Below are 11,677 nucleotides of genomic sequence, written 5' to 3'. Positions count from 1 at the left end.
TTTTTTTTTTTTGGGGGTTTTTTTTTTTTTTTTTTTTTTTTTTTTTTTTTTTTTTTTTTTCTTTTATTAGATACAATTGATACAATGATTTATCATAGCTTAAAAAAAAACCAGGACTTGTTGCAAATTCAGCCCTAATACTAGGCATGGTACTGATATTGCCATCGCTGCTGGAGGCCCCGCGCCGGAACACTCTCGCAGCCATTTGGCGGCTCCTAACTGAGACCCGCTCCAACAATACAAAAAGATTGAAACAGGTTTATACGCCGGCGAGTTTTTAAAAAGCTATTATGGATACAAGCTGCACGCTGTACTGAATTGGTAGCCCATCTGCATTTAGAAAACAGGAAAAACAGGAGCGTCCCTAGTGTGAACCGTCGCCTACAAGCGGCTTTCCGGGTGCTTTCTTCTGGTACGTTCTAGCTTGATTACCCGTAAGAATCTTGGATACTGGGGGGAATAAGGAGATGATAATGATAGCCTTGTTATTTAGCTAGGCTCTTCCTATTGCTCTGTGGCAGGTTCTCGAGGTTGGACGGTTTCTGTCTCCACAAGAGATCCCTTGGAGACTCAATGGAATGCCGGTTTTCCGGCACCATCTTGGAAACACACGGTGATTGAAAGTATGTGCCTAGTGCCGTCCGGAGCTCTTACATGAGCATGGTGTTTTTGGGGGCCCACAAGATTCTGACAGCAACACTTTTTTGGATGTAAGCGGAGTTCATTCTGCGCTCGTGATCGTTCTCTGGTATGCTTCACCCATACACCGGCGCTACGTATTGATTTGACCGGTGTCAGCCTGGTTGAATTGTTGCCAAGCCCTGCCGATTCTCACCAACTGGCACCTGTGTGGGGTCCACATTCTGTGAGTTCTATGATACGAATCTTGGCGACTTCTATGACACGAATCCTGGCGAGTTCTATGATACGAATTTTGGCGACTTCTATGACACGAATCCTGGCGAGTTCTGTCTAGTATCAAGCATGGATTGCACCACTATGATGGCCCGTTCTGTGTACTCCACCATATGTGTCCCGGGTCATATTGTCCCCTACTACGATGAGGTCGTTCCACTGGGTATCCCCCGCCCATTCGTTTGTCTGGTATCATATATTGACCAGTACTGACATACTCATCTGTCGGGTATCCACCCATCGACACACTCCGTGTCCAAGCCCTGTCCGCCCCAGCACAGCTGCCAGGCGCCTAGACCACCGACACAAAGTCCACGACCCCCGAGCAGAACTTCACCAACTCATCGAGCTTGCGCTCGCGCAGCGCGTTGGCCAGCGCCCAGCGCCCGAGCGCCTCCACCAACGCGTCGTCCGCGTTGGCGTACACCACGTCGCCGTGGTGCTTCAAGAACAAGCCGAACGCGGCCTGGTACGTGTCGAAGTTGTTGTTTTCAAGCAAGCCCGCGGTGAGCGCGGCCACGAAGCGGGCCATCTCCGTCAACGGCGCAAACGAGTGGAGCGAGCGGATCTCGAGGTCGAGCGTGGCCGGCGACGCGTGGGCCACCAAGCGCAAGAAGTCCGAGTAGCTGCCCCGCTCGGCGCCCTCTCGGAGCAAGCGCGTGAACTCGGACTCGAAGTTGTGCTGGTCGCCGCGCAACGTGAGCAAGCGTGACGCGGATTCCTCGTCTGCGGGGGCCTGTCTTGGCTGCGCGCCGCCCGTCTCGGCCACGACGGAGAGCGACAAGAAGAACGGCGCCTGCTGCGGCTTCTTGGGCGCCTCCTTGGGCTTGTTGCGCTGCTTGATGGTGTCCACGTGCAAGATGGTCTCGTAGCGCGTTCTCGGGCCCACGGCCAAGGTCACGAGGCCGCCGTCGATCTGGTCCACGGACCGGTAGAGGTGGTCGGCGTGGGCCTCCTCTGCCGGCGCGTCCAAGGCGCCGTCGATCATGAGCGAGCCGCCGTCGCCGGACACCGCCGGCAACAACGCGGCCGAGAACTCGTGGTCGGCCACGTGGCGCGTCAGCACCGGGCGGAACTGCGCGCGGTTGGTCCACAAGGAGATGCCGTTGCCCGACACGTGGGTCGTGGCGAGGAAGTCGCCGATGGGCGAGAACTTGACGCGCGTGGCCACGCTCGGGAGCCGGATGCCGTCGATGCAGCCGCCCGTGGGCAAGTCCCAGGTGCGGAGCGTGCCGTCGAGGCCAGCGCTGACGATCCAGCGGCCGTCCGGCGAGAAGTCGAGCGCCGTGATGCGGTTGGTGTGGCCCACCAACACACGCACCACCTTCTGCGTGACCACGTCCACCACCACCACGGACAAGTCGTCCAACGCGCAGGCCACGAGGTCCAGGCCCTTGTGGTACACCATCTCCGTGACGGGCTCGCCGAGGTCAAGCTTGCCCAAGAACGCCAGGTCCGCGAAGTTGTAGAAGCCCACGAGCCCGTCCAAGCCGCAGCTGACCATCTTGCGGTTCATGCCGTCGATGGCCACGCCGCTCACGGCCTTGCGGTGCAACATGTACCGGCGCCGCAACCGGCCCGACTGCAAGTTGTACACGCCGATGCCGCCCTGCGCCGACCCCACGAGCGCAAAGTTGCCGCAGTGCGACACGCACACGGCCTTGGCAAGCCCGCCGTCCACGGTGGCAAGCTGGAACCGGCCCACGCGCTTGTTCTTGCTGTCCCACGTGCGCGCAAACGCCTCGCCCTTGTGCGTGGACACCATGTTCTCCCACTCGCCCTCGCGTGCCACGGACATGGCGAGCGCCGTGAGCTCGGGGAACTGCTCGCGCATCAGCGCCACCACGCCGCCGCCGCGAGCCTGCGGCCCGCTCTTGGCCGGCCGCTGCGAGAGCTCCTGTGCCTGCGCGTCCTTGCGCAACGAGAAGCACCACAACGCGCGGTCCTTGGCCGCCAGGTACACGAAGTGCAGCTTGTCCTCGTCCGGGAACACGAGCGCCACGGGCGGCGCCAGGTGGCCGCCGCGCGAGCGCAAGTGGCGCGGCGGGCCGGTCACCGCGCTGTTGGACGACGACAACGGTGGGTCGAACACGAGCTCGCGCAAGCTGTTGTCGCCGCCATTGGTCACCACGATGGGCTGGCCGTTCAAGAAGCGCGCGTTGGCCACGCCGCCCGTGGCCTCGCCGTGGCAGCGGCGGTACACGTGCGCCTTGCTGCGCCGCGCCAAGTCATAGAAGAAGAGGTCGCCCGAGCTGAGCGCCGCCACCAAGTGCGCGAAGCCGTCCGTGCGGAACGAGAGTGCGGTGACACGGGCGCCCGCGTCGGACGGCGCCGCGGCGATGCGCTCGCCCAACACCTCGGCTTTCCGCAAATGGAAGAGGTACGCGCCGCCGGCCGCGGTGCCCACGGCCACGATGTCGAGGGCAGGCGCGTGCTCGATGCACGAGAGCGGCTCGCCAAACACGTGCTCGGGCGTCTTGTACACGGTCTTGGCCGTGCGCACGTTGACTACGTACAAGTGGCTGGCGGTGGCCACCACCACCTTGTTCAAGTACGTGGGCGGGTGCACCAAGCCCACGATGGCGCCGTCGAGCTGCGGGTTGATGCTGGCCACCGCCGTGTAGAACTGCGTGGCGAGCCGCGCGCCGGCGGGCTTCTTGTACACGGCCACGCCGCCATCCGTGGACGCCACGACCAAGAAGTCGCCGAAAACCAAGAGATGGCTGACGTGCGCGGCCGGCGTGCGGAGCTGGAGCTCGATCTCCGCCTCCAAGCGGCCGCGCTTGAAGATGCCGACCCGGTTGCCGTAGCCGGCGTACACGTGGTGGAAGTGGGCGGCCAAGCACGTGATCTTGCTGGCCGTCTGGCTCTGCGACACGAAGAGCAAGTGCAAGTTGGCCGCGTCGTAGATCTGGAAGCTGCGCCCGACGGACGTCACGAGGTAGAACGTTGCGCCCAACGAGCCCACGGCAAAGGGCACGTCGTTGGACACGTTGCCCAACGCGCGGAAGGGACTGAAGATGCGTGGCGCCTTGGCGCCGGCGCGCTCGGTTTTTCTTTTTTTGTCCACGGCCCCAGTCATGGTGTTTAGTTGTGGTTGGTGTGGAGCAGACGGAGTATGGCAGGCTGAAAAATCTCCGATGAGATGCGCGCAGGCCCTGCGCGGGCCCGGCTCCTGCGATGCTGCGGGCCGTAATCTTATCACTGCACTAGTGTCTTTGCTCGGGAAGCATGCACTGGGAGGGGAGTGGAACCTGGGGCCATTTTTGGTGGCGTTGAAGGGCCGACTACTTGATGGGGAAGAAATGGGATGCGGCCCCGTTTTTTGTTCATCGTTGGCGGGAGATGGATGGAGTGAGGATTCCGGCCCCAGAGGTATTTCGCAGCACCGGCGGAAGTCAGGTGCTGGGATTTCAAAGGAAGCATCTGGAGTGAAAGAAGTTACAAAAATTGCATATCCCTCTGGCAAATCTCCGCAAACAACACTGCCGTGTTGGAATCGGTCAAATGATATTCGTGCCCTTATTTATGTGGTACATCACTATACCTGCTCGCGGTGCACCATGCAGTGTGTTGAAAGAGGAGAACAGGCTTTTCCAAAAACGAAACATTACATTTGATTTGGGCGCCACCATAGCCGTCATTTCTAGGGAACCTCAAGACTACACACCAGGGCTATGCGGTACATCTTAGCTATGTGGTGAACTAAGCACGTCGATGCGTACGTTTTGAAAATAGGCAGTACTCGTTACAGCTGTGCTTTTATCTCGAGAGCTCAAAGTATCTGATGTACTTGTGTATATATGTCTTTTGGGTCATTGTTGTTGCAATTTATATTGGTGTCGAATCAGACATCATGAGCCAGTATGGGAGATGACCAAATACAACCATACATATAACAGACATATGGCCCAATTCGCTGCAAGTTTGGGGAGCTTACAGAGATAGCACAATCAAAAAAGGAGGTGCCGAGTCGGGAATAAATGTCGCCCAAAGAAGATGGCGTCGAATACCGGAACACGCTAATATCAGCCTTCATTCATTTTCTTTGGCGATACGAAGTAATGGTCAAGAAATTGTTTACTCAGATCCCGCATATTGCACATAATTCCGTAGCAAATATGCTACCATGTATGATTCTAATCTTATTCCTGTTAGGTCTTTCCAGAAGAGATCGCTGATGTTCCTCGTAATATACATACTAAACCGTCCGGCCCTAGGTGACTATGTCGAATTTTCCTCCTTGAGATCCCCACTATAAGATTAACGTTGGAATTTCATATCATACTATTCAAGATGAAGATTTTCCCAAAGGAACTTGTCGGATTCTGTATGTGCTTACCTGTATGTGAAACCGCTAAATGTCTCTATATCTCCTGAATATCATCAGCAACATCTCTGCCACCCCATGCTGCACTACTCATCTTTATCAAGCCACAATTTCATGTGGTGCCATAAATACTTGTCACTTTGAACTGCGTTTAGGTCTGCTTCACGCCACATTGCTGCCTTCTTCTAAGGCGTGCCTTTCAGCCAGACAATCTGTTTCGTAAAATAAAGTGCATTATTCCTTTTCAGACTCTACAAATCCATGGTCTGAGAACTGGGGAAACCGTTGCACGTACACACTTATAACCTCTCAAAATTGATTTCTGACGTGATGTATTCATGGTCAAAAAATGAGTAAGAAAAACTCCCCTCTTGTGACCGATCCGAATTGCATATATGTATGTCCCTCCAGCAAATATGCAAATGTGGGCTCCTCGCCGTTCGCTCATGGGCAGTCTCTCTAAATCGGGACTTCTTCAAAAACCGTCAATTTCTTTGCAGCACCCTTCGATTGAGCCATAGATCATGGATTTGAAAACGAGAGATCTATGGGTGAGCCACCTGTGCTACGTCTTTATTAGGACGTATGCTATTAATGTCCCATTTCGTTCCCAGAATCCAACGAATAGATCCGTGTGAACTGCGGTTTTGTCAATAGGACCCATTTTAAATTCGGGTGTTTTTTGAAGATCTGTGCAAACGGCGCTGCCATGAACTCCACAGCCTACTTCATATTTGATGATTTTCTAGATTGATAATGTCTAATACTAAGCACCACTCTTCGCCAGGATTGTGAAACGCACAGGTTCACGGGCTCCGGTGCTGTCTCTGTCTAAGAATAATCTTTTTCCCCTCAAAACTGGACATCCCTAGTTCCCTGAAAAAGCGCTGTAGAGATCAAAATATGCCCCACGACTCCCCCACTGCTTCGGCCCAAGTAGCCGTAGGTGCATATCCGTGCAGGCATCTTGCAGGCATCTCTGCGCGATGACGCGGCATAATTTTTTGGAGACCAGGCCGAGGAATCTCACCGTCAACTCCGAGATCCTCGTCTCTTCTTTGTGAAATCCAGCAGACCTCTCGTTTATCATCTCTGCACAAAATGACGGAAGCCGAGAAAAGACCCGTGGACTCTGCAGACGCACCCGAGCCCAAAAGGCCGCAGAGACTGTCGACGCAGAAAGGCTTTGCACCCATCAAGCCCGAGTATATTCTAGAGTCCACCACTACAGACGAGGCGTATGACGACGAGGCCGCCGAAGGCGGGGACCGGGACCAGGCCGACCAGTCCAAGCGCAGCAAAAAAGGCCGTGGCCAAAACAAGAAGCGGGACTTGAAGCAGCAGAAAGAGGACATCAGGCTCTGCTCTTCAGTGCTCGACCCAGGCCTGGGAAAAGAATGTGCCTACGGAGAAAAGTGCAAAAACACCCACGACGTGGACTCATATCTCCAGCTGAAACCCGAGGACATTGCGGGCGACTGCCCCGTGTTTCGGGCCATCGGCTACTGCCCCGCAGGCATCAAGTGTCGGTGGTTGGGCAGCCACTACAACAAGGAAACAAGGGCGCTTGCCAAGGACTTGGCCTTGATGGAAGCACAGAAGGAGTCGCCCGCGGAGCTCAACAAAATCGACCCCGCGCACCGCATCGCGTTGCAGAAAAACAGGTACCTGTTTGACAAGGCCAGTGTGTACAACAAGTACTTGGACTCGTTCGTGCAGAACGACGCCAACCTCGCCCGCAAGCAGGAGGACTCGAAAAACAACATGGCCTCGTACGTGGAGCCGCCGTTCGCGCCCGCAGAGAAGAAACGCGTCCATTTGCGCGGCGCCAAGATCGTGTCGCCGCTCACCACTGTCGGCAACTTGCCGTACCGGCGCCTCATGAAAACGCTTGGGGCCGACATCACGTACTCCGAAATGGCGCTTGCGCTCCCCCTCCTCCAAGGCACCAAGCCGGAGTGGGCGTTGCCCAAGGCCCACCGCTCGGAGTGCCCTGGCTTCGGGGTGCAGATTGCCTCCAACCACCACCAGCAGGCCAGCAAGGCTGCCGAGGCACTTGCGCGGGAAACCACCCATGTTTCCGAGCTCAACCTCAACTCGGGCTGCCCCATCGACTTGCTCTACCGTCAGGGCCAGGGCTCCGCGCTTTTGGACCAGCCTCTGAAAATGGTGCGGATCCTCAACGGCATGAACGCGTGTTCGGGCGATATCCCGGTCACGCTCAAGATCAGAACAGGCACCAAGGACAGCAAGAACACCGCGGCCAGCTTGGTGTCGCGTGTGCTTGCCGAGACGCACGTGGCCGCCATCACGCTCCACGGCCGCTCCAGACAGCAGCGGTACACCCGGGAGGCCGACTGGAATTACATTGCCGAGGTGGGCAAAGTGGTGCAGGACTGGAACCATGCCAACGAGCAGAACAAGGACTTGCGGGACGCGCCCCCCACTTGGTTTGTTGGAAACGGTGACTGCTTCACGTTCGAGCAGTGGCACGATGCCGTCAACACCGAGGGCATTGACTCGGTCATGGTGGCCCGCGGTGCGTTGATCAAGCCGTGGATATTCGAGGAGATCGACGCCCAGCAGTACTTGGACAAGAGCGCCACGGAGCGGCTCGAGTACATGCGCCAGTTTGCTGACTTTGCGGTTGAGCACTGGGGCTCCGACGAGTACGGCATTGAAAATGCCCGGCGCTACATGTGCGAGTTTATTGGGTTCACCCACAGATACATTCCCGTGGGGATCCTCGAGCGGCTCCCTCCCAAATTGAACGAGCGGCCCCCAAAGTGGAAGGGCAGAAACGAGCTCGAGACCTTGTTGGGGTCTACGGACTACAGGGACTGGATCAAGATCACTGAAATGTTCTTGGGCAAGGCCAGTTCCAACTTCCTGTTTGTGCCCAAGCACAAGAGCAATGCTTACGAGTCCAAGTAGAGAACTGGCTGGAAAGCAGTTCTGGTGGCCGGGGTCTAAAGCGAGAAGTAGGATGCATTTCTCATGTCCTACATATGTTTTTTGGACTGTGTGGCCTCTTCGCTGGACTTCTCGATTCAAGCTCCCATGAATGGACCCCCTGCCTAAACTGACTATCATGGTACCCTTCGGTGTCTGGTCTCACATTCTTTACTTCCGCACAGCAACATCTTGCAAATGATCGATCGGGGTTCAGGATTCACTTGCTTCCATTCATTGAACAGGGCTGCTATTAGATTTATACACTTGCTGCTGCAGAAGAGTGATCTGCTGAAGCTTCCCTATACTTACATACCTACTAGATTCTCGTGTATACATTATGGAAGCAGTCGATTTTAGCTCTATGGAAATGAAAGTCTGGTCAAGCTCGTTAAGTAGCCCTGATCTTTTCGAGGCTTGCCAATTATCAAGCTGTCCTGGTGCACTGTAAGTTTAGCATTGTGAAATCATATGGCGGACTAAATTTGGTTTGTATGACCTATTTCATGGGAAAATTGAGCGATTTATTTCAAAAAGGAAAACATTTTGGGAAAGCTCAAGCATAGAAACGAGGGACGTGGGCCATTTTAACTTACACCCCAGGCTTCATTCAGAAAACATGGCATATTTGCTGTTTTCATATCTAAGAATTTTTCGGTTAGTTTTCCAAGTAATTAAGCGTTACTTCTGAGATTCTTTCGAGAAATAGATGAATACTTGGTCTGGCTTTGGCAATTCCTGGAGGCTTTTGCGTAACATACATTGCTGTTTTAGACAACCTGCTACAGCTGGTTTCAAAGGCTTTTCATTGAGATTACAGAGTATTCCAAAGCCTGCGTAAACAACTTATAGGTTCGAGTCCTGAATTACAACAGACGTAAACAATTAGTTCTTGGAAACGCTGTAAAATATCTTCGGAAAAAGACAAACCGCGATGGTTCCACTTTAACCTCCTGTCCACTTAGGTCACGCATGTTTATCTCAATCGCTCGGGTGTTTTGACTCAATGGCCACAATTGCAATCGTTCAGTGTTTCCACATCATCCACGCAACTTTCAGTAATTATAGTGCCCTTCTTAATATTCCCCACTCTTTCAAGTCCTCCTCACTACAGCGCACAAAATGGTTCGATTTACAGTGTTTGACTATACACATCAAATCAGACATATTACTTGGAAGACTCGGCATCGTAATCGGCGGCCAACGAGGACGCTTGAGTTTTCAACCTGGACAATTCCGCATCCTTGTCAGCCAAGTCCTTCTTCAACGCGGAAGACTCTGCCGAAACACCCTTGGCGCCAGCCAAACTCTTGTTCGCGTCCAACTTGTCTTTAGTGTCGATCAACTCAGCCACCAAGGAGTATGTTCTCGTTAAAATGAGCGTCAAAAACAAAGTGAAACCACAAAGGTACATGTTTCTCTGGGCATAGAAACGGCGGGCCTGGACCTCTGAGCGGTCATTCATCATGCTTGTGGGCGAGTTTGTGCTGGGCGACAGCGCATGCAACTCCAGCGTCACGGTGTAGACTCTATTGACAGAATCGATAAAAAGCACGAGAACGAACCCAAACACACATTTGAACGCGATCTGGAATTGCTCGGATCGGAAAGGCATTGACACCGTTCTCAAGACAGACTTGCGCATGGCCCGGGGGAAGGGCAAGGACAAGACAGTAAAAAACGCCATTTCAATGACAAGTAGGCCAAACACCAAGTTGTAGTACAACGCCATGGTAAGGTTCGAATCTGGGAATTGTGGTCAGGTGGGGTGCTATGAATAAACCGGCTTTTCTTGACTGTGAGAATACGGTGCTCACTATTGTCTGAAAGATGAAAAAAATATGACTATTGGTGAAACTAGTAGTGGTTCCTCGTCCTTCTATTTATGGCTCTGGGGAAGCATTGTAAGTGACGTGAGGCGCGCAGCAATGTTGCGTGCTGCCTGGAGCTTGTGTTAAGTGCAGAACGTTTAAGGAGACTAATTGCCGGAAAGTGGCTACGCCAAACGTCCAATGAGTCATGTTTTTCATAAGCATACTTGACTTAAGTGGAAAAACGTTTGCTCAAATTTGGTATGTCTACTCTTTTGTCAGAAAGCACAAGTACTTTTGCGTGAAAGAGTCCAGCTGCTATGGTTCTCTCGCTCCACATTGTTTTACTTGCTCGTCATGTGGAATTGAGATTGCAACATAACCAAGATTCTGTGTTGGAGATGAGCTCAGAATAGATGATCAGACACTTTCAAACAACACTTTCGCACAAAGTTTTGAATTTGGAGACACTCGAAGTTTGTCTCTAAACTGTCGCTGTTATGGTATCATGAATATGAGATTCAACGCATGATCACCTCGCGCACCATCTCAGTGAGAGGTTGATTAGTAAAAAAGTTTAAACGCAGTCAAACACCAAATCCTTTGGCAGGATAAAACGGTTCAAAAGACATCTCTGAGAAAAAAAACTTTCTTGCATTTGAGTCAAGGAAATGCATGACATGTAGTCACAATGGTCTTTCTCATTTACTTTGATCTTATATGAATCGGAGAAAAAGAAAAGAAATGACGACCCCGGTGAGGATCGAACTCACGATCTCAAGATTAACAGTCTTACGCCTTAACCAGCTTGGCCACGGAGTCCTTTCTTGCACCTTCGAGGCGGTTGCTTGGTTAGATAATTAGTAGCAGTATGAGTTTATGTTCAAGCTGGATTCTTTTCCCTCTGTTATTAATTTTTGCCACTCTACAACACTTTAAAGGAGTATAAATTGCATGGAGCTTTACCACAAGATTAGGATGAATCTACCAAAAAAAAAGCTGCTGGGAGCTGTTTTAAGGTTTTTTATTATTATTAGTATAGCTCGCCCCTTTGATCAGATGAATCCACCAAAAAAAAAATCTGAGTTTAAGTGACTACTACAGGGCACTTATCCTAGGAATTGATGAAGTCATAACCAATACGTAAACAGATACGGGCCAAAAGATACGTGCCATGAGGACTGTCCAGGCCGTGACTAACGGAAGGGGACGGGCCGAGCTAAGACACTTGGTACGTAGCTGGGAGCTGTTTAAAGGTTTTTTATATATATTCGTTATATAGTTTTGCCCCTTTAATCAGATGAAACTACCAAGAGCACATGTGGTATGTGTCTGGGAGCTGTTAAAATGGTTTCTGTATATACTATTTGTATAGTTGCTCCTTTAGAAGAGAAGAAGAGCAAACGCCACTCTAGGTACCAGCGTTTATGAGTTTATGTGCCATATTGGGGTTTTGTTGCCAAAAGAAAGGTTATGATGGCAATCTAAACAGTTAAGGGAAAGTTTTGTGGGAAGCACCATAAGAAAAAGTAGTAGAGCTGTTGCCATCTATCGCTCACCGATACTGGAGCTTCAGGTCCTCAATCCCTTGTCCCACTCTGGAACGAGACAACGTTTGAAGTTTCAGCGGTGAATTCATATTTGATGTTGACAAGATTTCGGATCCGTT

The 11,677-nt window shown here is 52.4% G+C and overlaps 3 protein-coding genes and 1 non-coding gene across 4 annotated transcripts; 1 reads left to right on the top strand and 3 right to left on the bottom strand.

Moving 5' to 3' along the window:
• Positions 1–1,207: 1,207 nt before the first annotated feature.
• Positions 1,208–3,997, bottom strand: UTP21 (rRNA-processing protein; the record flags this gene model as incomplete). Its single annotated transcript, XM_018857305.1, has 1 exon — positions 1,208–3,997. One exon carries the CDS (start codon positions 3,995–3,997, stop codon positions 1,208–1,210), a length of 2,790 nt encoding a protein of 929 aa, XP_018713012.1.
• Positions 3,998–6,275: 2,278 nt separating this feature from the next.
• METBIDRAFT_31406 (tRNA dihydrouridine synthase) lies at positions 6,276–8,675 on the top strand. The gene has a single exon (XM_018855846.1). The coding sequence runs from the start codon at positions 6,347–6,349 to the stop codon at positions 8,177–8,179; it is 1,833 nt and encodes a 610-aa protein (XP_018713011.1). The 5' UTR covers positions 6,276–6,346; the 3' UTR covers positions 8,180–8,675.
• A 678-nt stretch (positions 8,676–9,353) lies between these two features.
• METBIDRAFT_31405 (uncharacterized protein) lies at positions 9,354–9,983 on the bottom strand. Its single transcript, XM_018855845.1, has one exon. The coding sequence runs from the start codon at positions 9,927–9,929 to the stop codon at positions 9,366–9,368; it is 564 nt and encodes a 187-aa protein (XP_018713010.1). The 5' UTR covers positions 9,930–9,983; the 3' UTR covers positions 9,354–9,365.
• A 773-nt stretch (positions 9,984–10,756) lies between these two features.
• Positions 10,757–10,830, bottom strand: METBIDRAFT_t102. The gene has a single exon. It is a non-coding gene; the product is annotated as a tRNA-Asn (tRNA).
• Positions 10,831–11,677: the final 847 nt, after the last annotated feature.

Source organism: Metschnikowia bicuspidata, assembly GCF_001664035.1.
Source record: "Metschnikowia bicuspidata var. bicuspidata NRRL YB-4993 chromosome Unknown METBIscaffold_2, whole genome shotgun sequence".
NCBI classification, from domain to species: Eukaryota; Fungi; Ascomycota; class Pichiomycetes; order Serinales; family Metschnikowiaceae; genus Metschnikowia; species Metschnikowia bicuspidata.
The sequence above is the reverse complement of the archived record's forward strand: the minus strand, read 5'-3'. Positions and strand labels throughout refer to the sequence as shown.